Source organism: Embiotoca jacksoni, unplaced genomic scaffold (genome assembly GCF_022577435.1).
Source record: "Embiotoca jacksoni isolate LCO1_2020_lvr unplaced genomic scaffold, fEmbJac1.0.p SCAF_20, whole genome shotgun sequence".
In the NCBI taxonomy this organism is placed as follows: domain Eukaryota; kingdom Metazoa; phylum Chordata; class Actinopteri; family Embiotocidae; genus Embiotoca; species Embiotoca jacksoni.
This window is the reverse complement of record NW_027185341.1, coordinates 4,610,300-4,636,502: the sequence shown is the minus strand read 5'-3', so window position 1 is coordinate 4,636,502 and position 26,203 is coordinate 4,610,300. Positions and strand designations below refer to the sequence as shown.

The 26,203-nt window shown below is 41.8% G+C and overlaps 1 protein-coding gene across 7 annotated transcripts in view; it reads right to left on the bottom strand.

Moving 5' to 3' along the window:
* Window positions 1-1,609: 1,609 nt before the first annotated feature.
* LOC138202067 (protein outspread) overlaps window positions 1,610-26,203 on the bottom strand; it is a 50,019-nt gene continuing 25,425 nt past the window's right edge. For 2 of the 7 annotated variants that reach the window (XM_069155766.1, XM_069155770.1), the window contains exons 6-25: window positions 23,351-23,576; window positions 22,480-23,032; window positions 21,163-21,304; window positions 20,914-21,030; window positions 19,290-19,346; window positions 19,102-19,170; window positions 18,910-18,999; window positions 16,528-16,637; window positions 16,347-16,397; window positions 13,076-13,856; window positions 11,968-12,084; window positions 7,379-11,104; window positions 5,765-5,912; window positions 5,566-5,671; window positions 5,210-5,369; window positions 5,014-5,121; window positions 4,838-4,924; window positions 4,542-4,704; window positions 3,882-3,967; window positions 1,610-3,035 (exon numbers count right to left, since the gene is read on the bottom strand). In XM_069155766.1, coding sequence (XP_069011867.1) covers window positions 2,964-3,035; window positions 3,882-3,967; window positions 4,542-4,704; window positions 4,838-4,924; window positions 5,014-5,121; window positions 5,210-5,369; window positions 5,566-5,671; window positions 5,765-5,912; window positions 7,379-11,104; window positions 11,968-12,084; window positions 13,076-13,856; window positions 16,347-16,397; window positions 16,528-16,637; window positions 18,910-18,999; window positions 19,102-19,170; window positions 19,290-19,346; window positions 20,914-21,030; window positions 21,163-21,304; window positions 22,480-23,032; window positions 23,351-23,576 — 6,969 coding nt within the window. In that variant the 3' untranslated portion in view covers window positions 1,610-2,963. The other 5 variants (XR_011178623.1, XM_069155767.1, XM_069155773.1 and 2 more) reach the window with 5 other exon arrangements.

Below are 26,203 nucleotides of genomic sequence, written 5' to 3'. Positions count from 1 at the left end.
GGGGGGTTATTTTAAACACACACACACACACACAGTGGAAACATGTTATCTTATTTCTGCAGTAAAACAGAAATGGATTAATGCTAATAGTACAAATTCTACTGCTCCAGTGTCCACTTCACCTGCACTGGTATATGGATATTTGGTATGAATTTAAATATCAGTAAAACCTTCCTTCTCTTAGTAGGTCTGTGGGGTTTCCAGGCTGTGAGTTTGGTTGCAGAGACCTCATAAAGCTGCACCTGCGGTAACACCTGATTCACGAGCTGAGCCATAAATAACGTGCATGCACAAGTGACAGCAGCTCTGACAAATAATAATGTCGGTTAAATCAACCACTGGTGCGTGGCTGTAACTTCGACACGAACACGATACATGTACCTTGTTAAATTTAAATGAGTGCCTCCGCCGCAGAGACTTCCGGTCCGGCGCTGTTCAGGCGAACACCGGTTATACACTCGGTTATATTGACGGAGGAAAGTGCGACCCAATTGACCGGTGAACTAATGATCCCTAAACTTAAATCCTAACCTTAACCTATGTGTAAAATAACAAAAACTCACGGGGATATGCGGTTCCGCTGCAAAAGTCTTCCCGCCACCTGCAGAGCGTTTGTGTGGGCGTGTCCGGGTCGACGGGAGAGTCCATGTTCACGCCCCACGGGAGGGTCTACTCACCTGACCAATGTAAGACACATCTAAAACACTTTAATATGTATACATTGTTTTATTAAGAGGTTGTTGTTTTTTTGGTCTTGATTTACATGTGATTTATTCCATTAGAAGAAGGCAACGCTGGTACCCGAGGGGCCATCTGTCTCTCCCTGTTGGTACAAATGGTTCTGACCTGCCTTTTGGTTTGTAGTCGCCCTCTTGATTGTTCTGATTTTGATAGTTTTACATTAGTGTTTCTTCCAGTGTTTGCAGAGTTTATTGTAATTCACTTGTTGTGTTGTCGGCTGATGAGGTGACCACGTGTGTCCACCACGGTTTGATTTCTGTGGATGCTTTTTTTTTTTATTGGGTGTTTAGTGTAGTTTTGATGAAGTTGGTATTTTTCAACAGTGGCTATTATTCATAACCCATACATCTGTCTGGGTGTTGCCTCTGACACCAGACCAGGTTAACAAAAGGTTGTGGCAGCCTGATGCTAGTTTAAAATAACTAAACTATATTACAATAAGGACACAAGAAATACAGCAGCTCATCTTGCTTTGGCTTGTGGATTAAGCATCTTCAGACGAATGAACTTTGCATTTATTACAGTTTATAACTTCCTCTTCAGTCACTGTAGATGAAACGCAACTCTTTTTAAATAAGGATGAAAGATTAAAATTGAGAAACTGATTTCAACTGACCTCAGAAAACCTTTTTCCTTTAAATCTGTAAAGAGAATAAAAGAAACTTAACACTCATGCAGAACTTCAAACTGATTTAATTTTGTGGCAAGACTTTCTCTGTGTTTTTTTTGTTTAACTCCTTTTATTTCACTGGACTCTTGGAAAAGCATTTTAAATAAATCTATATTTATAGATTTAGAGTCTATGGTCAACTGACTGTCACTGACTGATGGACACCACAGGTCATGTTTAGGAAAAAATACAACTCCAAAGATTTCCAAACACTTCATTTATTTGACGTTATACATTCAAATGAAAATAAAAAATATTCATATATATATTTCATATAGAGCTAGTGAGCAAGGTACAAGTTTAAAACAAAACACAGGAGTTTTCTGTGTGGCATACATATATGTACAAGGCGTGGTTTGAATACTATACAGTGTGTATCCATAGCTGCACAGGTTTCATGGATGTTTATAATTCTTCACTCAGTTGAGGCACGACTAGATTTCAGTGAGAGGTCAGGGACTGGGCCAAGTGCTTCAAGACTGCTGCTTACAGTAAAACGTTTCAATGTCAACATCTAAACAGTAGGACTTGCAAAGCAAAGCTTATTAGTGTTAAAGAGATTCACACGAAAGCATAAAGTAGGAAAATGAGGCAACATGATCATTCGGCAATTCAAATTATACTGTACAGTCATGCAAAGTCCGGGATAGTTTTTATGAGATGATATTCTCACACCAAAGTCAAAACTGAGCAAACACAAAGTCAGGCTTTAAGAAATTATTTAAAAAAAAAAAATCCAGTATCACTAACAAGTCACTGTTCACTAAATATGACACGAGTCAGGATGTTTGGTTGCACTGCAATAAACGACTTGAAGTCACTATACCAATTTGAGACAAATAAAAACAAGCTTCCTCAAGTAGTCAAGTGATAAGTGCAATCTCACCCCCCTCCCCCACCCCCCCCGTTTCAACCCTTCACACACAGACACTCCTTTTTTTTTTTTAATATATATAAAACTCTCATCACATCACACAAGCATCACATTGTTTTCCACTATCAATCAAACCATAGTTATAGTACAGCAGATGCCCCAACAATCAATAGCAAACCATATTCTACACATATCCAGTAGTTATGTACAACACAACTGGTGCAACATTAAAAAGTATTAGATATAGACACTGTAACAATAATAAAATACAGCAGATACTTAATTCATATTGGGAAATATATATTATTCATACTGTGTGTATTGCTGTGTTTTGGCATTCTGGAGCATCAATATAAATGCTGTCACATAACCCCTCTCGCAGCTTATTTGACACATCTCCAGATTATACATCTATGTCTTCTTTAAAGAGGCCTTACACTGGATTGATACTGTAAGTCTTGTTTAATTAATTACAAAATAATGAAACAACAACAACAACAAAAAAAAACTTATCAGAGGGATGGGAGCAGTCGGTCCAGCTCTAGAAATCGCCTCGATAGACCTTTTTCCTTTTTCCATTTCCTATAAAAGTGTTTGAGCTGAAGCTGGCACAGCTGTGGCAAACTGACCAAAGGCCCGAGGCCAGGCGAGAGAACAGAAACTTAAGATTTGTGATATTCAAATCTTCCTAGAATCTTTTGCTTCAAAAAGCTTCATGCGGTCCTGCACGGTGAGTCCCTCTTTCAGGCTCTGACGAAGACGAGAAAAACAAAGTAATTTATCGACACGCGTGTTGGTAGAGAGAACAGACAACTCCAAACAGATACGTTTAACAGGAGGATGACACTGGAAACAAAGAGTCATGCCACACATGAGTTCCTGCTGGTGTGCTCAACACACAAATACATTCAAACACAAAGGATCCAAAGATGTAAACAGAAATGTGGGAACATGTAAAAAAATAAAAAAAAAATAAAAATAAAAAAAATCCTCTGATGAGAAACAACAATTATTTTTGTTGTTTAACTAGCGCTGTGGTTGCAGCAGGAGAGGAACCAGAAGTCCTTTTTCTGCTCATCCTCACACCTGTGATATTCAGCTGAGAAGTGGGCACTACAATTAGCTTCCGGGTGTGCGTGATGGGGCAAAAAGGGAAGGGGTTCGTTGGAGAGGGGAGGTCATGCGAGGATACGTAGGGCATGCTTCGGTCTACGTCATGCTATACCTACAGCATATCTCGGGGCGGGGGCTGTTGGGAGGGGAAGGGGCGGGGCGTGTGTGTGTGTGGGGGGGGTTCACCCCACGATGGGAGTGTCAGCTATCCCGTGAGACCTGTTCAGTGACAGACTGACGGACAAAACAAGACAGATGACAAACCGTAAAAACCTGACCGAGCAGAGCGAGCGACTCTGGAGCACATTTATTCTGTATGTGGCGGCGACAGTCAGCAGTGGAAACGTCTGCGCGACGGAAAAGCTTTAAACATCCCAGAGTAGACGGATGGTAGTTTTGGGAGTGGATGGATACTTCTCAGTCTGTATGTCAGAACATAAAAGCCAGTAATACAGGAAAGAAAAAAGTGAATTTGACACTCACCTTTGATCTCACTCCTCTTGATTGCTTGGAGGTTGCTTGTTTTTCCTTTTTCAAGAAATCTGGATTACTTTTTGATTTCATGATATCTAAAAACACAATGAAGACATGTCATCATTATCATGAAACTGGACAGCAACAGAGAGGTTGTTGCTCTGTGTTCACGGAAAATCAACAAAAACAAACAAACAAACAACAACAACAACAATCATAAATGAAGAAGCCTTTGGGATGAGAGGTGAAGCATCTTATAGAATCTAAAAGTCCAGTCGCCTTTGGATGAAACCTAGAACAACAAAACGGGTGCAAATTGTAGTTTTTGGATCCAATACACAAAATAAATACCGTGTACCATTTCCTGAATATAAACAATGTCAAAACAGGTTGTCACTATATGCCTCATGAATGGTCGTGCTACGAGCAAAAAGCAAAAATCTTTGGCAGTACAAATAACATGTTTTAATTTAATTCAACCAGGGATTATTATGATTAATGATAACAAATTCATTATGAGTTCACTACGACCTCCTGTCACAGGGTTGCTTTCGGCAATCCACACAAAGGAGGTCATAGTGACCTCATATGGATCTCTGTTCCTCACAGAGCAAGAGAGACGTAATGATGAACAAAACTTATTCAGGAAATTCAGCATTTTCTACTCACCATATCCAGAAGTAACTGTTCCATCGACTGTCCTCTCTCCTAAAGCTTCAGTGGCAATGAGCAGCTTCTCCTTCAGTTTGCTGATGTCGCAGTCAGTCTTGGCTTTCACAATGCTGAGTTCAGTATAGATGTCCTTATATTTGTCTGTGGCATATTTCTTGTCCTAGTAAAATGATTGGTGAGGAATGTGAAGCAGCTGAGCTTTTTCAAACGTCATTAAAACACACGAAGGAAAGATACACAGTGCAGGAACATACCTTTATTAAACTAAATTCCTAAAGGCTGACTCTGCTTACCCTTAGAGCTGACTGCAGTTCATCTTTCAAAGAGTGGATTTCCTGTTTAAGATACTGGATCTCTGACTCCTTTATTCGGAGCAACACCTAAAAAAACATAAGAGAGAAACACTTAGATTGAGGAGACATTTTGTGTGTGTGTGTGTGTGTGTGTGTGTGCGCGCGCTCAAACATACCTCCAGTTCATAAACATCTTTCCCCTGTGTAAGCGGTGACAGAGCAGTTTCCCCGCTGAAACAGGAGCGCATCCGAGTGATCTCTGCAGTCAATCGGTTATTTAACTCCTGTTAAAAAAGACGAAGAAGTATTTAAAAAGTGCGGACGGAAATGCTTTCGTATGTACGCCACATGTGCTGGTATGTGGGCTCTGACCTGGTTGTGAGCGTTTAGCTCCTGGTTCTCTCTCTGACACTGCCGGAGGGCCTGCCTCTCGGCCTCCAGCGCCTGAGCCAGGTGAGCATTCTCCAGACATTTCTGGGAGTACTGCTCGGACAAGACCTCCAGTTCTCTGTGGATGGACTGCAGCTCCTCCCTGGACAGTCACATCATCACAATATCAGCTTGAAATCTCATTGGATAGTTTTAACATGCATTTCCATGCGTTTTTCTCAGCATCAAATCAATGATGATCACAAGATCTGCTCAGATCTTGTGATCATCATTGATTTTTACGGAGGCTGTTTGTAAATCAAAAGGAAAAGCTTTTGTGTTCTTGTCATAGAGCGTACTCGTATTGTAAGCGAAGTTCATCGATGTCAGAGTTGAGTCCGCTCAGCTGGGAGCGCTGGGTCTTCTCCAGTTCCTCCTTGTGTGCATTTTTCATAGCTTCGATAGCTATAATAAAGATAGATCACACATTGAGTTACTGCATGTTGGTCTTCTTTAAAAAAAATATATCAATTATGGGTGGTAAGACATTTCTTTTACCAGCAATTGTGGCGGCAGTCTCCTCAGCCAATAGTCTCTCACGCTCTTCCATAAGTTTGGAAATCTCCCTCTGGTGCTGCCTCTGGAGGTCCTCTATCAACTTCTGGTGTGTTTCCTCCATGGCGGCAAAGCCACGTTCACATGTGGCCTAGAGGGAAGAAAGGGTCGTGAAAATACTTCAATATTTACCACCTATATTCTAATTCGGGACTATAAATTCAGTGCAATTTCTATTAATAGTTCACAAGGCTACAAGCAAAATAACTGACAGAAGACATGCAAGTTTTTTAAGATCTAAAGCCCAGCTATGTTAGTAAAAGAGCAAGTTAAAGCAGTGAAATTCTAGTGCAGCAAAGTTGCATTTTTTTTACTGATAGACTTTTATTCTGATAAGACTTCTCATTCTGTAACTCAATGTGGGAAATGGTGTGTTGATTCATGCCCAACTAAGAGGCAACGTTACAGACGAACTGACATATGTCAGGACTTATCGAAGGCATTACTTAAGCGGTGACGCCCTGCGACAGATTAATTCACTGTGTAAAACTGCAGAGGATGTCCCAGACTGATGCACAAGGTCAGAGTCTTTCCAGGAATTAGTAGCTAGAAATCCCAACAAGGTATTTTTATCCACTGAAACGTCTTTAGTGTTGTGAGGGAACCAAATGAACACCAGCCCGCAGTTTCAATGAATGATTATCAGTGAGTATCAGCAGAGTAATGCAATAAGAGCAGAATTTAATAGAAAAAAAACCATCAGTTTTAGAACATTTCCCAGTTGCTTTGTGCCTCTTGCATGCTGCTGTTCGTTGAAAAATGCATTTTCACAGTCTTTTGTTCGTGCGTACAAACATGACGTAAGCATACCTTCACGCTCAGACTGACATTGCTAACCTGCAGGTGTTCGGCAGGTATAACATTTACTATGAAAACCATCTTAGTGTACTAACATTTGCTATTTAGCACCATGACATACTCAACACATTTTCAGCAGTGGAGGCTGATAACAATACATTAAATTGATATTTTGACTGCAGTGGCAGCAGATTATAAGTCACCGAATGCATTACGGTGCACTTTGTGTTGAACATCATTGGCTTTAAATTCTCCGATAGTTGTTAAGACATTTCAATGAAAACCACAAAGCCTCATGTGGTGCTGGGATGGAGAAAGTCAGGGAGGAGGTGACCACAATTATTAGAATTAATCCTGGAAGTGAGGAATTTCTGATCATCTGTGGCATCAAATATCTAGAACCATCTTTCAGACTGGACTTAAGTTTGGCCTGGCTGACAATAGCAGCAATAGCAGCCCTACACCGACACAACTAGTGTGACTAAAAATAAATGTCAGACTGTGTATTAGCACATCAAAATATTAAAAAGGACTTGGGACAGTTACAATCATGCTGCAGTTTGCATGGAGACTGATCTCTTTCCTTTAGTTTGAAAAGTTATGTCAAATCACACCATTTCCCAAATCCAAATCATCAGTGAATATTAGTAGAATGAAGAACCACAGTGAAAAAGTTATTTAACTATGTCACTATTCATCATTGCTCTCTCCTTTTAAGAAAAGTGTAATTCACTAAGGTAAAATGAAAGAGTAAGAAACCTTAAGACTTTCAAAGTCTCTCTGGTATTTCTCTCTCAGGCTGGCCACATCTCCTTCAAGGTGCTTGTTCTCCAGTTCGTCCCTCATGCTAGTCATCCGAGTCTCCAGCTCCTGGATTCGGTCCTTCAGAACCACCATGGAGTCCACCTCGGACATGTTTTGTGCATCCTCCCCCTTCCCCTGCTCCTCTTCTTCCATCGGTGTCGCAGCCTCATCGCAGGGCGGCGAGTGTGAAACCTCTGGGCTTCTTTTGTCCGGTTGGTAACCTTTGACACGCTTAATGTTTTCCACATACTGAGCCTGTAACTTTTCAATCTCCTCTTTGTGGATGTGCTCGAGCTCGCAGATCCGCTGCTCAAACTGCTCCTCCAGTTTCCTCACGTGACTCTCGTGCCGCTCCTCCATGGTGTCCATGTCCACCAGGAGGACCTCCAGCTTCTGTTGACTGTCGGCTGCGGTCTCCATGAGGACCAGCTCTGTTGAGTCGCGGCCCAGCTCCGTTTGGCTTAGCTCTTTCTTATGCCTCTGCTTCAGCTCGTTGGTCTCCTTCTGGTAATGTTTCTCCAGGAGGGCCACCTGCTCCTGCTGCTGGGAGAGCTGGTTCACCCGCTTGCTGATCTCACTCTTCAGCGTTTGATTCTCCTGCCGCAGGTTCGCCACCGTTTGTGTGAAGCTCAGGCGCTCCTCCTGTAACGACGCTTCGTATTTCTCTTGGATCGCCGTGACGCTGCGGGCGTGCTGCTGCACAAGAGCGCCCATGGTCTGACCGGTCTGTTGACACCAGCCCAGGTCTTGTTCATGCGTCGCCCGTAACCTGCATGCAACGTACGCCACTTGAGCCTGGATGAGGGCCTCGCGCATACAAAGAGAGGTACTTGTGAAACTATGTGAAGTTTGGTGCCCTAAAACGGTGTGGATCATTTTTGAGAGTGCCGGATGGTTCTCGCCACTTTCTATCTCTTGAGCGTACTTGCGGAGGGTTGCTGCTTGTCTTTGCAGCTCATTAGCCAGGTTCTCGTGTGCATTTTGCAGCGATTCAACACCACAAGAGGGCATCTCACCAGCCAAGTGTCTGTCTACGATTTCCTCAGCCAAGTCTCGAGCTTCTTCTACTTCGATCTGCTCCATGTAGGGAGCAAGTTCAGGAGGGTGGATGTCCGCCAACCTTTGTTTGCTAAACCCAAAGTTATTTTTGACTTCTTTTATTACACTTTTCAAATCAGGTCTTTTGGAAGCTTCAATAATTGCTTTTAGAGCCATTTCCCTTTGATGTAGGTTTTTATGGGCTTCAGTCAACTCCCTTTTCAGTATGTTGAATTTCTCCTCATAGCAAAGCTTAAGGTTTTGAATAGAATAAGCCAGTTCTGCTTTAATGAAAGTGTTGAAGACAACTGTGGCATCTACATCTACATCAGCTCCCGCACTGCTCTCTTTGGATTTAGCCACATCTGTCTCGGCTTTCTCCAGCTCTTTCCAGAATGCACTCTCTAACATCAGCTTCCTGGTTAAGACGTCAGCGTAAACTACAGCCAAACAATCTTTGTCACTCCTTTTAATGTGCTCTATGTCGTCCCAGATCTCGGCAAGAGCTTGTAGGAAGCCAGACTTTGAAGTTTGTATTAACAAAGCCATCTTGTTCAAAACTACGGCCTCAAAGGACAAGGTCTTAGCAAAGAGGTGCATTGCTTCTTTATCTGTAGTCTCGGGGGGTTGATTTTGATGGATAACTGGTGATTGCTCTTCCAACGTCTTTTGCCCTTGTTGGATGTACAGGGATGCATTGAACAAATCATTATCTATCTCAGACAATGAGTGCAGCTGTGAATCAGTGGTATCATGAGAGCCGCTGAGAATAGCCCTCACTTTCTCTTGACTATTCTCCACATACACTAAGGCCTTGGTGTAATGCTTCATGGCAGCACTACTCCCGCTTCCACCGCTAATCTCTTTCTCTGGCTTCATTTCTGACATCTTCAGGTCAATCTTGGACATTTCTTCTGGTTGTGTAGATTGTTGCACTTCTAGATTCTGTGTGAGGTTTCTTAGCTTATCTTCAGTGGCTAGCAGTTTAGTTTCTAAGACATGTATGATGGAAATAAACTTCTCTGGGTCACTAGTATGTGTGAATGCAACATCAGACGTGACATTTCCTTCAGTTAGTTGGCTTTCTTCATTTACATCCCGTTTAACTTTTTGTCCTGTGTCTACAAAGGCACTGCTCACATGCCTGGTGTCCAGGCCCTCGAAGCTCATGTATTTTTGGCACTGAATGCTGGAAAAACGTATCCTTGGTCTCTTAGCTTGAGACTCCTTATCATCTGGGTAGTTCTTTGTCTTGGACGTATTGTCAAAAGAAAGCTGTGAGTTTGATGACAAGGAGGAGGACGTTTTAACCCTTGTCTTCTTGCCGTGTTCTGGGAGTTGCTGCCTCTCCATGCGTAGATCAGCGTAGCCCAGCTGCAGGGCGTTGAGGTGCTGCTCTAACTCTGCAATGCGATCCTCCGCCACCACAAGCTTGGCTTGCAGATCCATTTCAGCGCTACAGGGCTCAACCTTATCCATGAGGCTTTGATTCATTTGACAAAGAAGCTCCTCCTTAGCTTGCAACTTCTGCTCAGTTTCCTCCAAGCTGTTGCCAAGTGCAGTCATTTTAACAAGGGCCTCTTTTAGGTCCTCTTCCTTGCGTTCCATCAGCCTCTCATACATCTCCTTAGTCTGCCGGATCTCTTCTTCTTTTTCTCTGAGGAACTGGCTCATTTTCTGAAACTCTTGAGTAGCCCTCTCATACGAGTGCTCCAGGGTGTAGTAATCAGCTTCTTCCGTCTCCAGACGATCGCGGAGCTTGTTGACCTCACGGTCTGCTTCTGCAATCTGGTTGAGAAGTTCCTGACAGCGGCAAGTGAGATGGCCTTTCTCTTCCTCTAGCCTTCGCACACTTTCCCTCAGGGACTCCACCATGTCAGTCTTTTGGCCCAGCTGCTCTTGTAACTTCAGCATTTCCTCCTTGCTTTCTTTACCTCCCGAGGACCGCCGCCCTCTTAACAAGGCCTCCACCTGCTGCATAGCCTCCAACAGTCTGTCTTCTATTTCTTTTTGAGCAGTTTCAGCCTCAGCTAATCTCCTGCACAGATTCTGCCTTTCCCTCTCATGACTCTCTTGCATGCTGTGCTGCTCGTTCCTCAGGCGCTCCTCCTTCAGCGCCTGACCCTCTTCGGTAGCGTTTAGTCGAGCGGACACCTCTTGCAGCCTGTCCTGCAACCTCTGTATCTCTCTCAGGTGGTCTCGCTGCAGGGCTTGCTGGCGCTCCAAGTGCCTCAGGGCTTGATTTCTCTCCAAGAGGTTGGCTTCGACGTTACGTAGTCTATCTTCACTGTCCTTCAGCTGGACTCGTAGGGTGGCCTCGCTGCGGCCATGTTCCACTTCTTGATCTTTTGAACGCTCCTGCTCGAGCTTGAGCTCATTCCGCATTCGGGCCACAGCCTGTTCACTCGCTAAGATTTCAGCCATTGCAGATGCAAGTTTAGTCTGCAGGGCCTGAATATCAGTCTCATGGCGGTCTACAGAGTCCTGAGCTTCAGTGTAACTTCTTTTTAATGTCCGGATCTGCTGCTGGGCAATGTCCTGCTTCCGCTTTTGGGACTCCAGTTCACCCTGTAAATCTTGATTAAGCTTGTGCAAGCGCTGCAAGGGCACTCTTTGCGGCGAGGAGGGAGGGGGTGTTGCACTCTTGAAAAAGATTGGTGAGACAGTTTCATTAATGACATGACTTAATTTCCCTACCATATACGGAGAACCACATCTCGGGGGTTACCAGGACAATAAGTTTTTGTCTTTTCTTGTTATCAATCTTTCTTTAGATAAGCTTTTTTCCCCAAACTTCCACTGTGCTTTTTCAGAGGTCACTTGGAAACTCAAAGGATTAGATGAGCCCCCCCCCCCCAAAAAAAACAAAAAAACAAACAAACAAAAAACCTGAAATGGGTTCCTAATACGGTGATTTTGAAATAAAAACAAAACGAACCTAAATGTATGACGCAAAAGTAAACCGTAAAAATTAAATAAAAGCACGAGTTAAAGCATGCTATTCTGAAACACAATGCATAATGTGCATGCAGAAATCAAGCTGGGGAAAGGACACGCACACACACACACACACACGAAGAGGAAGGAAAAAGCACAGCGCAAGATGATCAAGTTTCTTACCTTCAGTATATCAGATCAAATCAGTTATTTTCCCAGGAGATGTGAAACTCCGTCAAAACAAGTTAGTGAAAACTCATGCTAAGAACACCACAACCATGCGTATCAGCTTCAGAGAATAAGCACCCACACCTGTTAGTAGAATGTTTTTTAAAGTTACAGTAGCCACACATTAAGTTGATCTATCGTGTACCAAAAGACTGAATACCAAAAACACAGTACTGTTTAGATACACCACGTTTCTCCAGTACATCTATAATATCTTGCAATGCTTAATATCATTCTTGCTCAAATTTATTTGTCAAAAATTCATGTTGTAAAGCTATTTGTACATGGTGCCTATTTAAAAACAGATACTGAAGCTGCATGATAGACGGTGAGTGTGGTACCTGCAGTACGTAGCCCTCTCTGGCATTTTGTTCTCTCCCAAGCGCATCTTCCAGTTTCTCTTTTAAAAGGTTGTTCTGCTTCTGCAGTCGGTCCAGCTCCTTCTGCTTCTGTCCCAACTGAACGAAGACGGGAAGAGAAGAAATAATAAATGAATGGCACAAGATGTTCTGATACCACAAAATTGAGCCATTTCCATTTTATTTCTATTGTATGCCATGAAATGTGACAACCGCATCTCCACCATAATGCATTTCAGGAATAAAGCATAAAGTTCAGCTTTTACTAAAAGGAAATTTGAAATTTTTCCTTATCCAAATAGAGGGTCTAAGGACACAGGTTGTTGTATTCTGTACAGGAGTCCTTTGATGCAAATTTACGATTTGTGATATTGGACAACATCAATATAACTGACTTGATTTAAAATGAGTTTGTCAACAAAATATCTCATATGGCTCAAAATCAAGAGTTGAAAGTTGCCCTATAGATTGAGGTGGAGTCATCTGTGAATACGAGGAGTATACTGCAAGTGAAAAAAATAGTAACGAGGCATAAAAATGCTAAAATAACCTGGGCGACTGAGGAGGAGAAGTCTTCAGCATGAGCAGAAATACCTTTGTATTATAAAGACTTCCCTTCTACAATTGCACGGCCAGAATGTTCTCCTGGATGTTTCTATGTCACTGATTGAGAGAAGAAGTACGAGTAAGTATTCACTGTAAGACCCGCTAAGAAACCCTGTTCAGTCTCTGAAGTCATTACTGGCAGATCACCAGGGAAAATACTAATTATTATCTGATGTCAAATGGCCAAAGACTTCAGGCGAATCCTTGACTGTAAAAGGATTCCAAAAATGTTAAATACGCAAAATGTTAAATATGAAAAAAATTTCTGACTTCATGTGGATCTGTTTAATAACCTTTGAACCCCTCAACTTTGGGCACAATGTGTTAAAAGATATTGCTCCAACAAAGTTATTTTTATACTGATGTAAACCTCCGTTGAGTAATTTCAAACGGACTCTGCTGAACCTGAGAAACAAAAAGAAAATCTGTAACCGTTTAAATAATTCCAGACCGAACAGCATAAGACCACACTGAGATAACGCACCTCTTTGTCCAGCAGCGCAGCAAGTTCATGTGGAGGCAACCTGTCGGAGTTACTAGAGTTTCCTAAAGTCGTGGCGATGGGCACTTGCTTCTCTTCCCTTAAAGGTATTGTCTCCACCTGATGCCATCGCTGTTCAATCTCTTCTTGGACCTCTGGGGGCCTGTTGTCCTTCTTATCTTCATTTGCTGGACAGATGGCAATAGGGTGGTCTACCTCCATCTTTCCCTGCTCTTGGCTCTCAAGTGATGATGGCTGTACCGGTGGGGTAGTGTTTAGCGTAGAAATAATACTAACAGTAACAGTATTTGGCATGTGAGTTGCACTGGTTGCGCTGTGAGGAGGGATACCCCCCCTAACATTCTCCTTTTCTGCTTCTTCTGTTGTAGAACTTGGGTGAGCAGCTGATGCAGATGAAGTCTGGAGGGAGGAGCTGGAGACGGGAGAGGACGCTAAGGAGGAGGGGGAAGAGGAGGGAGAGCAGTAGGAGGAGGTGGTAGAGAAAGAGGAGCTGAAGTCGACTGTGTCTGCTCGTTCGTTTACAGGCTTTTCCGTCTGTTCCATTTTGAACTCCGACCAGTCATAAGTCTTTGAGCGGCCCTCTCGTCTGCGCTCACGAACTCTGCTTTTGCGTGGCTCGGAGGGAGGGGCAGAGGCATTGTGGCCAGCTGGCTGTCTGTGGACATCAGACTTGGGGACATCAGGACTGAGGCCTGGCTCAGGGGTGACCTGTGGACATGGCTCCAACATCACATGGCCTTTGATCTTCTCATCAGGGAGAGACCTGAATAAACCAAAACACAATAAATAAAAAGAAGGTATCCAGGGCGACTGAAACAAAACCTGATGAAGAACTTTTATATTTACATCAGCTCAAGCTATAATTATTTTACATAAAGCTCTGCTGGACAAAACAACGACACAACAACATCTCTGGCAGTGCAGCTTCAATCAACTGTGCATTTACAGGGTTTCTGCAGGGTCCACCAAGTTGAATCAAAGACTTTTTAAGACCTGTATAATACACGACGTAGACGCAATTCAAGCATCTGATTTACATTCATACCGGCAAAAGTTTGAAAAGTATGACGTAAAATTAGACGAAACAGTATGGCCTAGAATTATTTATTATTATTTGAAATATTTTCAGTACTCCCCAGCGGTATACTAAAATAATCTGGATTGATAGAATGAATTCATTAGGAATGACCTAGACTTGGATAAGCGGCATACAAATCCTGGATGGATTAACAAATGGAAAATGCTCAGTTCATTTAAATCCTTGCTACAACTGTCAGTATTGTCCAGGAGTGACAGTGTTATCTTCTGTTGCATCTATCTCACTTTGAAGTCAAGGCAGTTGAATTTTTATAGCCCATTATTATAACATCTCTTTTAACAGGGGGAAAACATGGGGACAAATCCTCAGGAGGAGCAACAGAGGAGGAATCCTATTGATGCATTCAGTTTATTAGAGTGCAACATCTCCCAAGAGCCCATGATAAGGTACGGAAACAATTCATTTTTAATACTACGGCAGGCAAGAAAAAAGTTAAAAGGTTTTTCCAAGTTAAAATTAAGACTTAAAAAAACCCTATCTTTTTGAGAAAACTTCACATTTACTTTTCAACACCAGCAGATACCCTGATTTAAAGACATCATAAACATGAATGGAATGGATCCAAGTCAAAGCATTAACATGAACACATTTATAAGGCACACTGTGACAGAAAGCAGCTATGGTGTTCACATTCATGATCTTAGGTACTAAGATGCTGGCCTTTAAGCAGCTATGTTAATGCATTTTATGTAGTAGCTTAACGTGGAGAATGTGTTTGCAGTAAACTGCTCGCTGATGTGCACCGGCACTCGTAATGTTAATGGGCACAGTGACCTGACGGAATAACCTATTTTCACCATGTTGTGTGGAGGTGTCAGGATGTGTGAGGAAAAAAGAAACAGGAAAATGAGAAGGGACAGAGCTCAAGACTGAAAGAGAGAGAGAGAGAGGTGTCTGTGAGATGTCAGAAATACCAAAAATACCACATATTCTCCCCTTACAGAGAGCTACCTAAGAGACAAACAGGAAGCGTAAAGTGTGCGACTCAGAGTGTGCATACAGTATCAAATATGATGAGCTGTCTGAATGGTAGTACTCGGCTTTGCTTTTAAAAACACAAAAATAAATGTTTAGGCAGTTAAACCTGCCGCACCAGTTTGTTACACAGAACCATCTGAGGCATCATCCTTGGACTCTGTTTGGAAAAGGGCAGGCACTTCAAGTAAATACATGGCAGGTGATTGGATGAACCACCTGTGGATCACCATCTCCCATGGGCAAACTTCAACCAATCAGAAGCCATATAAACCTTTTCCACGGCACATTCACAGTAGGGACAGCACATGTGTGTTATTGGTGGCACAGTTCCATTAAGTGTCCCAGTAAGCCACGACAGGAAACCAGCACGCACTAAAGCAGGACATCACCTAAACAGCATGCAGCCGTCATTAATGCACTCGTGCTTTCCCTACAGTGACAAGTCAAAACGTCTGCTGTGAAAAAGATCTATAACGTAGCAGAAAAGCACTGAAGAGGGAAACACAACAACAAGCCACAGTCTGAAGATAGTTCGTTAGCATGGTGGTAGATGATTCTTGCCGTCTCTGCGCATAAGAGACACTCTTACGAATAAATCCCCCTGATATTTGATTAAAAAATGGAGCAAACAGTCACTTGTGCCTGTTGTTACACCTGAACCACAACTGTAGCTGTTAGCTGTTTCCAATCCGACGCCGATTAGTCCGAATCACTGGGCTTCAGCAACAGACGCAAAACATGAAGCCTGATGAAATGGAGTATTGTGTGATCTCGCAAATCCAGCTGCTTCGCAATGCAAATTTAAACTATCCTCAGGTGAACGGTTGTTTGGAGGCACATTTATAACCCAGTTCTTCAATCTATTCACGCAATGCTCCATAATGAATTCTCCCTTTGTGCCTCAGTTATAATCTTGTTGATGATCTGTGACCATTTCCAATAGTTACCAAGTGGAAAGTCACATTACAATCATGTTTATCATCAGTCTGTGGTGTTGGGCAGATTATTCTAGTATGCTGATGTGGTTGCAGTGCGCGTCTCTACAGTGGCACAACCGACAGGGAGACATTACTCAGTAATCACATGACGTGGTAGGACGACAAACACATTGGGGCTGACATTGCTGAGCAATTACATCACTGTTAGAGGAGGAAGGGGGAGAGATATTTAACACACAAGCAGTCCAACCTGGGCTTCAGAACGGATAGTTTCAGAGAGATGTTTTTCCTGGAAGCAGGTTGAAAATACCAGTTGAAGGGGAAGAGAGGGAAGGAAAGAAAGGGTGAGGAGAAGACAGGAATTATAAATAAAGCGAGAAAAGCAGTTGTTGTAAGTGTTAATCCTCGTTGGGGATTACCGGGTGACGTCGGGGGCAATAGTGGGTCGCACATTCTTCATAATGGCTTGAATCCAATTGCGACGGATTCCAGATGTCATGGCTGACAGGGTGCATGCTCCCTCTTTACACTGAAAACAGACAGGCATTTCATTTAGGGGGAGACAACATGTCGATGTAAATAACTTTTTGACAATGTAAAAACAATTTGCCTGTTTTTTCTACACAACCCAAGGAAGGAAGTTGACATATATAGCAGTTGAACTACTAGAAATGTTTCAGTGGAGAAAGTAATTTGTTGCTTATTGTTGTTACTATTAGAGATGACATCTATTCAAAAATTAACATTGATAAAGAATACTTGTTTCTCTGGGCCACACTGTTGTTACCACTTTCTGACCTTCACATTTTATGTATTCATTGCATGTTCCCTTCATTTCTAGTTCAAAAAGTGCAAAGAGCTTGTCTTTCTTTACAGAAAAACACTCTCAGCCTCTTTCTCTACTGTAAAAGCACTTAAAACAAAACATGGAGCAGAGTTCGAATGGTTGCAGCATCACAATGACACATTGCTGAGGAAAAGTGACATTTTTTGTTGTCATTCCACCCACAATTTTAACACCATCTAGACTAATAAAACATGTGACGTGGGAGGTTTCTGTTTTATGTGCAACACATTCAAATTACAGTACACTCAAATCTGTACACCACTGACTCTCAATTTGTTCCTCTATGCAGCACCCTTTACCACAAAGTAACAGGGAAAACAAGTCCAACAGAGGTAAGAATGTTCAATATCCCATCAATGTTTATGCTAAACTATTTGTTTGATGTATGTTGTTGAGGTTCGACACACCCAGAGCCCTTCAGGGATGCTGTTGTGTTACAAATGTGACCAGCTTGACTGTAGTTTATAAAAAAAGGTGTGAAAGTGGTGCTTTCAGGGCTTAAACAAACAGCTACTTTAAATTCAGTGTGCATGTCTATCACACACTGATGAACGCCGAAGTTCGGTTAAACTGCAGGTTAACTTGAATATACAGACTAATATTAATATCTGCCAGTGGACATTCAGACTGCCACACACCGAGTTAACATTATTCATTTTAATCAACCTAAAACTAAAATATTCTTAGTTTAACTATTTAGCTGTTATTATTGATGTATTACACCTAGCAAGATTTTTTAATAACCAACGTGCAACTTTCAATTTAGATTTTTATAAATATCATGTAATGGTTAAAGACTTTGGTTTTAAACTTGTGGGGCGGCAGATGTAACACTTCACTGAAGATAATACCCAAATATTACATTTCTATGAGACCTGCCTTCTTAGTTCCCACTGAGCTATAGAAATCTTATAAACAGCTGTATTCAACACAATGGCCCTATAACTCATTTTTACAATGTGAGCAAAAGTTTTTACATAAACTTCATATCCAGGGACGTTTAGTGGCAGTTAAGTGACCTCTACAAGACCACCGTTTTGCTTTAAAGTCTCTGATGACATACTATTAGAGTTTAAGAAACCAGGTGCTTCATGTTGGGCATCAGGATTTAAAACTGAGCAAAGTTAATGACCAAAGCCTCTTCCAGTCGACCATGATGCACAGAGTAGATATAAATACTGGAGTTATTAATTTCTCGACACCAAACCCATGTTGTTCTCAGCCAAAGAGACAACGATCCTCTTGACTACTCTATTTCTGACTTCCTCCAGAAAATAGCTGTGGAAGCTGCTTCAAGCAAATGTAAACAAAAGAAATGACCTTGTAGCTACCATTCTCCTCAGGATCTAGGATTAGCATAGTAAGGTTAAATCTATATGTAGCTGGAACAAATTCCCTCTGACGTAGAATAAATAATGGTTGCAATGCAAGAAACTATATATGTCTAGTAAGTATTTTGCCAACAACAAGCGCTAAAAATGTTTAATGGTCAAAGGATTATTCAAATAAAGCGGTGTTCGTTCACAGCAGCACTTGAGATAAATAAGGTCACGGATTTCTATGTATACTTTAGTAAACATGTGGTTTTTTTTATGTGTTATTTAGAAATTGTGGACAAGGACATGACTTTTGAATGTAACATATTGTTCAGGATGAAGGCCACACGAGGTCAGAGAGACGAGCAGGCTGGTGACGGCTGCTGCAGATTTAGACCACTATGATGTCAGCCTTTGACGGAGAGATGACAAATCAGGTGACATCCTTCATGACAAACAAAGAATTGTTTCAGTGAGAAATGGCAAAACCTGATACCTAAACTTGAACCACATGGTGTCTGTTGGCTGTTTATAGACTGGCAGGAGACACCAGAGCTAAACGATGGAAACAATGAGTTTTATCTTTAGTGGAGATGAACGATGCAGGACGATCGATGACATGAAGAATCAACACTCACGAGGATTTGGAAGCCGTAATTCCTCTGGACTGCGAACTCTTTAACGTCATAACATGTGGAGAGGTCAATCTCACCATCCAGCTCTGAAGCCTAAGAAAAAGACAAGTTTAAAAAAAATAAAAATAATTAGTGATACTTGCTTCTTAATTGCCTTTTCATTCCAAAAGATCCACTCTGCATAACAAGTCTTACCTCCTCTGCTATCGAGTCCTTATAGTACCTCAAAGTCTGGTCTGTCAGAACAAACCAGTGTTTCTTCCACTAAATAAAAAGAAAAACATCAGTAATTGGATTTCAGCAGTTGTCTATAAAACTTTTTTATTGAATTGGAGAGAGAAGCAGATTGATTGACTGATTTTCTGCTATTCAAAACAAATTACCATTCCATCGTCATATAGCTTTGTCATCCATCCTTTTTTGAAGTTCAGCAGATCTGGCTGTAATTAAGAGAGATCAGAGTGATGTAATATTATGTAATGTAACTCGTATAACTCATACATTAAAAAAAAAAAACCCGTTAGGCATATTCATAGAAAAAAAGGCAAAAAATAAATCATATTTTGTGGAAATATTTTGTACCAATTGACCAAATGCTGAATTAGAAAGTCATCATTAAGTGAGCATTTATCACTGATGTAATCAGACTATAACTGACATCTCACTGAACAATATTGCATTTACGTGCATTTGTTTACATTTAGGTCACCACCTCAGGCCAACAACAGTATAAGCACCAATCTGCGGCTCCAGCTACAGAGACTGGCTGGCGGGAGCCGGACTTTCCCTGTGAAACACAAACTGCTGCACATCGAAACCAAGCTCCAGTCTGTTTATAGACTCTAAAGTAAACTATTCGCCCCAAAACCTGGCTTCTGCTCACTTAACAATACCTTGTTTTTGTTGAGCTTCATCAGGTGTGGTGTCACCGTCTGGCAGAGTGTCATTCTGATGGCTAACTGCCTTCACTTCATATGTTGGCAATCTGTTTCTTTCCTTCTGTCCCTCGGACACACGCCGACTGCGGGTGCTTCTGTGCTGGCTATTTATAATCGCCAGTAGCGGTGGCGGCAGTGGTGTGTACATGTGTATGTGTTTGTTTGAGTGGGTGGGGGTTTTGGCAGCTGCAGCTCGGCCAGAGAGACCAGCCGCACGCTGACTTGATCGCCCCTGCAGCACTCCCCGAACAGACCACAGATCAGACTGGTAGGAGTCAGACGTCAGGGAGACACCAGCGCAACATTTAGTAACTTAAAGGCTGCATTCTTCTTATTAAAATAAACTCCAGCAAACAAATATGACTTGTTTTCAACTGTAACAACTGTATATGTGGTCATGTGTGCAACTGAGGTGAATTATGTGTGCAAGACCACTGCATACTGTCAATCTCCTGAGCACGGCACACTATAAAAACATTACATCAATGCCCATACAAATAACCGGGCTGATCATTACGTTCTCATTTAGAAGTGTAAATGTCCCTTAAAATTAGAGTACATAATTATGTTTAACTAGTCTTTTACGTTGTATATAGTTCATATTCATTCTTATACTTGTTATTGTTTCAGTTATTTGTTTCCATAAACATGCTTTTTTTAAATTGTAAATAACATTAACATTATCTTGTATAGTAAAAAGCAGTTACTACTCATTCAACTTATCTTTTGTTCTCTGCCAAAAATGCATTTTTAAATTGTCCATTTAAAGAAAAAGACACACAAAAAAACTTTGTATTTTTTAGGTTGTATACAAAAAGAGAGAGAGCGAGAGAGAGAGAAAAAAAACCACAACAACAAACAAACAAAACCTCTCCAGTGCAGAAAAATGAGTTTAATCTCCCCGGCAGAGCTTCTGGTTTAGCCTGATGCTCTAGTGAATACAAGTGTCACTTTTCTCAGGTGGGAAGGCATATTATTTCCTCTGCACTATCTTTATGGAACCACTAAATGATTTTGTAATCCACGGGTGACGGTCCCGTTACACTTCAGAAGTACTATCAGCACTCACCGTCATTGAGGACTCTGTGACTCTGCGGTCCAACGACTTGGCTCTTCTTAAATTGGAAAAACTGGAGCTGGACACATCCGGGACTGAACGGTCCTTTCCTGCATCCAGCGACATCTCCTATAAATATGAACCCAATATTAGAAATCAGAAGTAAATTCATTTGAAATCAGTTCAGTAAATTCTTAGATGGAGTATACAATGCTTTATATGGTTTAATTTGTTTTATGATTAATAAAGAGAACGGCGTACATGTTTGTTAGTCAGATAGCGTCTCTCGCTGCGGCCTTGTCTCTGGATTTGCACGGTGTTAGCGGAGGGCTCATTGGAGCTGCTGGTGTCCATACGCTCTACATGCTGGCCATCCTCGAACCGGCCAATAATTTGAGATCGCCTGAGAGACACAAAAAGAGCATTCTTCTCAATATACACAAGTCTTGCCTGACAAGGAGCATAATATCTTGATCTTTTTTTTTTTTAGAAAAAGACAAAACAACAACAAACAAAAACATAGTAAATGAAATTGGCTATTCTTAAAAAAACAACATTATAATGCAGCACATCATCCTCAGATGGTGGCAGAATCTGAGAGCATAAAAACAAGACCAAAGCATGATATGAAAGCATATTTGAGTCCAAATCAACATAAGAAGTTTCAGGGTGCAGAATGAAAGTTTGGACATCATTCTAGACTCAAAGTCCTTTTCATAGAGAACAATATGCAACATACAATAAAGTCACAAAGTAATATCCCCAAAGATACACCAAAGGATAAAGAGTAGTGTTATTTGATGAGATAAACTTCAGAGGAAAAGGAAAATGACTAGGATGGTAGATTAAACACATTGCAGAAGTAGCAGCAATGGCAACACACTCGGCGTTTACCTTACGGCACTGTGCTTGTTAATGTGTATGTGTTTGAAACATGAGGAGTGAATCAACTGCATCGATGACCAACCATCAGTTCGTCCGAGTATGCATAGTATTTTGTATTAAACAGTGCATGTGTGTGCTCCCAGGCAGTGCAGAGATGAAAATGATAGAAAGCGGGAATCAGCGGTGACCAGCAGGGAACAGCATTGGGACAGGGGTGGAAGGGTTGGTTGAGCATTAGCTCTGAGAAGCTCTGTTCAGAAGCCCCTGGAAAAGATTGAAACAAGAAACTAGCAAGGTAGCAAGAGCAAAAGGTAGAGTCCAGTAGAAAATAAAGTAACACATGCATTTAAATCGCCAGAATCATTAATGGGAAACCACTGGTAAGCTAGAATTAGGCAGCTGTAGCAAAAAAGATGCTCAAGAGGTAGAAGTGCCTCAAAGACAGCAGCCACAAGGTGGTGCTACAAATGCTGAATGTTTCAAGCAATGCATGAGCTTCACATATTCACTATGCATGCTATCTATAGGTTTTAATGCCAAGGGCTAACAACCAGTGGATCATTAATGATCATTGATCACGTTGCCATCATTATCAAAAGTAAATCTGCATATATCAGAAAACAGGAGCAGGAAACTTAAAATATCACTGTTCAGTCTTTTTTGCAGTGTGCTGAGCATGACACGTCTGCTCACCTGCGCTCCTCCCCAAACAGCCGAGCCACCTCCTCTCTCCCAGGACTCCGAGTCCGTGCCCTCAGCTCTTGGCGCTTTTTCTCTGAGCGGAAGGCTTCTCGGTAGCTCAGCCTGCGAGCCCGTGGCACGTCTGACAGTGCTGTGTACTCCCTGCCAGACCGGCCAACTCTGCCTCCTCCACCACTGACACAACTAGTGCCCCCTCCACCATCTCGACTGCGCCCCTCCCAGGTGGGTGTCGCCCCACTGGGTTCAGAGTCCAGCGAGCTCTGGGAGGAGCTGATGGTGGAGTAGCTTGGGGAAACAAGTGAACCTGGAGAGGGGAGAGTGTCTTGGGAGGGTTGGTGAGGGGAAGTTAGGGGTTCGGATTCAGAGTTGTACCTGGAACTGGGAGCTCCTAAAGAGGAGGATGATGCTGAAGAGGATAGGGGCAGATGCTGGGGTGGCTGGGAATGATGCGCAGATTGAGGAGAAGGGTCCGACTTGGTCTTCTCCAGGGAAAAGTAACCACTTTCCACTCGTACCTTTCGTCCAGCGCTCATAGTGCCGCCATCTGAAATAAAGACACAGCACTACTGTTGTAAAACATCCTGTCTGAAGACAGAAATAATGTTGACATACATGTTAACATACATTACATATCTGTAATAGACGACTACTACTTGTCAAATTAGTTCGAAACGTCACCACTTCTCCAGACAGTTAATAATAATGGTAAAGTGTCTGAGGTGATTCCAGATTTTATTTCAGGATGACAATGTTCACTAAAAGTGAGGCATGTCACGTGAATATATCCTCTACATTAGCTTTAACAAGCTCAAATGGTGCCTCAAGTTTCTTAGATTTCCTTATCCAACAGTAAAGTCCTCACCGTCTTGAGTAGTGATACTGGAGTCTGGTTGGCTCTGGCTCAGCTGGCTGAGACAGGAGGCACTGCGGCTGCAGGGGATGGTGGCCCTGCTCCAGCGGCCCTCCTCCTGCCACAGAGTGGCGCGGCTCATCGGGACGCGCTCAGCACTGGCAATACTGCTGGGCAGGCATGGGATGCTGCCTCCACTGCAGCTGCTGGTCACTGTTACCTTAGCAGGGCCAGGCTCCTGGGTGATGGTTCGGGTAGAGAGGGGTGGATGGGAAGAAGAAAGGACATAATGGGAGGTAAGGTCACAGAGAGACTACAAAAAGGAAAGTCAAAAGGAAAGAGATTAAAGAACAATTAAATACTACAATGTAAACGTGAGAACTCAAATATTGGATATACATCTGCTCCATTGTATGCCTACTCTCAGCTGTGGCATCAAATTATGGGGCCAATCACCATTCATAAAGATGAGATTCTTGTTTTTCAGTGGTACATGATTTCACATCATTGGTTTGTATATTTTGTTTGTGCTATTTATGCTTATGTGACAAAACAAAATAAAATTGCTTTTATCGTTGGTAAAAATGACAAATTATCGGCAGAAAATATGGGAAAAGAGAAAAGGGAAGTGTGGAAAGGAGCATGAGACCGACAGGTTCTCAAAGAACAAAGAGTTCATTCATGGCAAACACACCTGTGAAAATTTAGGGAATACAGAGAAGAAAAAAAAACACAAGGACATTGTGCAGGTGAAATATATTAGAATATTCCAGGTTAAAAATCCTATAGATCATCTTCATCTGATTAATGATTGCAAAGTACAAACAAAATTAAAGTTGTTCAACGTTGTGATGTCACCAGTGCAAATCAGAAATCCCTTCAGTGATCAGTAGCTACACAAATCATTGAGATAACAGGAGAGAGCAAGATTTCCAAAGCAAAGGAACACTCAAACAACGGCTTTTTATCCAGCCTCCTCCAATCACCACAAACATGCTGTCTGCTAAGAATCACTTTCAGTATCGGAGAGGGAAGCGAAAAGCATGCCCTTTTATTCACCCTTCACCCGGACTGATTAGGATTATAATAAACACAATTTAGAAAGGATGGAATTTCAAAGTCAGGGATTTTTTAAAGGTGAAGCAGGAAGGAAAGGTCTCCCGAGCTGAACTCACTGGGTGTCCATTCATGTCTTCAGTGGAAAAACACTCGCTGGGAGTTACTCCACCCTGGCAATCACAAAAAGCCTTTGATGTTAATGCCTGTCATGAACTGCTGATTATAATCAATACAGAAAAAGAAAATGTGTCTCGTAATAATTATAAGAGACATCTCTGTTTTACTTAAATTTTTGTTTCTGTCTTATGTAGCCAAAAATTTATGAAGACCTAAAAAACAAAGCACAATTTCAAGATGTTAAATGTTTTATTGCTAAAGTGCTAAAACAAGAATTTAAAAATATCCAGACTACTTCCATTTATAATATGAGACACATAGATGTCACCATTTCCCCTTATGTAAAAAAATTTTGCATTCAAGGTCATGTGCTTAGATTAAAGGGCACTACCTACAAGGCAAACACTAAGACCAGGTATTTACAACCGTTTACAATACACGTCTCCAGTAAAGTATGTAAAAGTGGGAGGCGAGGCTTTCATGTGGAAATGTGGCGCTGACACAGTGAGGTGTGGAAAATGTAAGCATCAACACAAAGGTGGATATTAAACATTGACAATCAAAATCACTCTCTCTATCTCTTTCTCTCTATCTCTTTCTCTCTCTCTCTCTTACACATGCACAATTCCTGTTCTACAGCTTCAGTCACGTACTGTGAAGTAGCAGATATCACTGACCTACAGAGACAAAATACAATCATAGTTTTATGCCTTCTAAAAGTGTTAGCAGGGCTTTACGCTTACATTCATTTTGAATGGGAACAAATTAGGGGCACAATGAAGGGCCAAACAGTAATAACATTAACGCATTTTTAAACATCAACCATTAAACCTACAGTAAAGTATGTATTAGACACATGGGAAACAGACTTAACTGGAGGATTACAAGACATTTTGAAACAGAGAGATGGCCTTGGAACATAAAGAAAGAGAGCAAAGCATTGAGCTTGATTAATGCAGGCTCTTTCAAAAAACATGGACTGACCTGCTGTTTGTCATTATAAGTGGCAAAAACGATCATCAGCACCAGCTAAAGGTGGTTAGCTGCAAACTGAATGTTTTGGAGACCGAGCTCTGCTAACTAGACTCAGTTGCACTCGTGCGCCCAAAAATGTGTCACATTTGCACTATATAAATTTCACTCGCGTATGCAAGCAAAATATTCACACTGTAGAGCCCCGGTTAGACATTAAGACCAGCACATTTAAAGAGCTGTGGTTGAGCTCGCCCACTATGGCTCCCTATACTGTCTTAAATTTATGGGAAGTAGCTCACCACTAAATTACTGTAATTACATGGGGACTTTGTCAATGAGAGGAAACTGGACACAGAAACAATCCAACAATAACCTTAATAGAGATAAATCAAATGCCAATAAAGTGAAACGGTAAAAAAAAAAAGAACACAGACATAAATGACGGGGGTCACATGAGACACAGTCAAGGTCATCACTGTGTCACCGCTGCTGCTCTGTAAATGAGCCTGTTTGTGTAAGCCCAGCAAGGTCAGTCTAATTCAGGGTGCCGTTATTAAAGGAACCAGACAATGAACTACAGACAGAATTTTGAGTGTACTTACCACAAATGTGGCCTGGCCTCAAAAAGGAGGTAGTGAAGGGGAAAAACTGTATCCCATGGTGTGTGGTCTGCACAATATTATGATTATATGATATGCCTATATTTCATCTTGC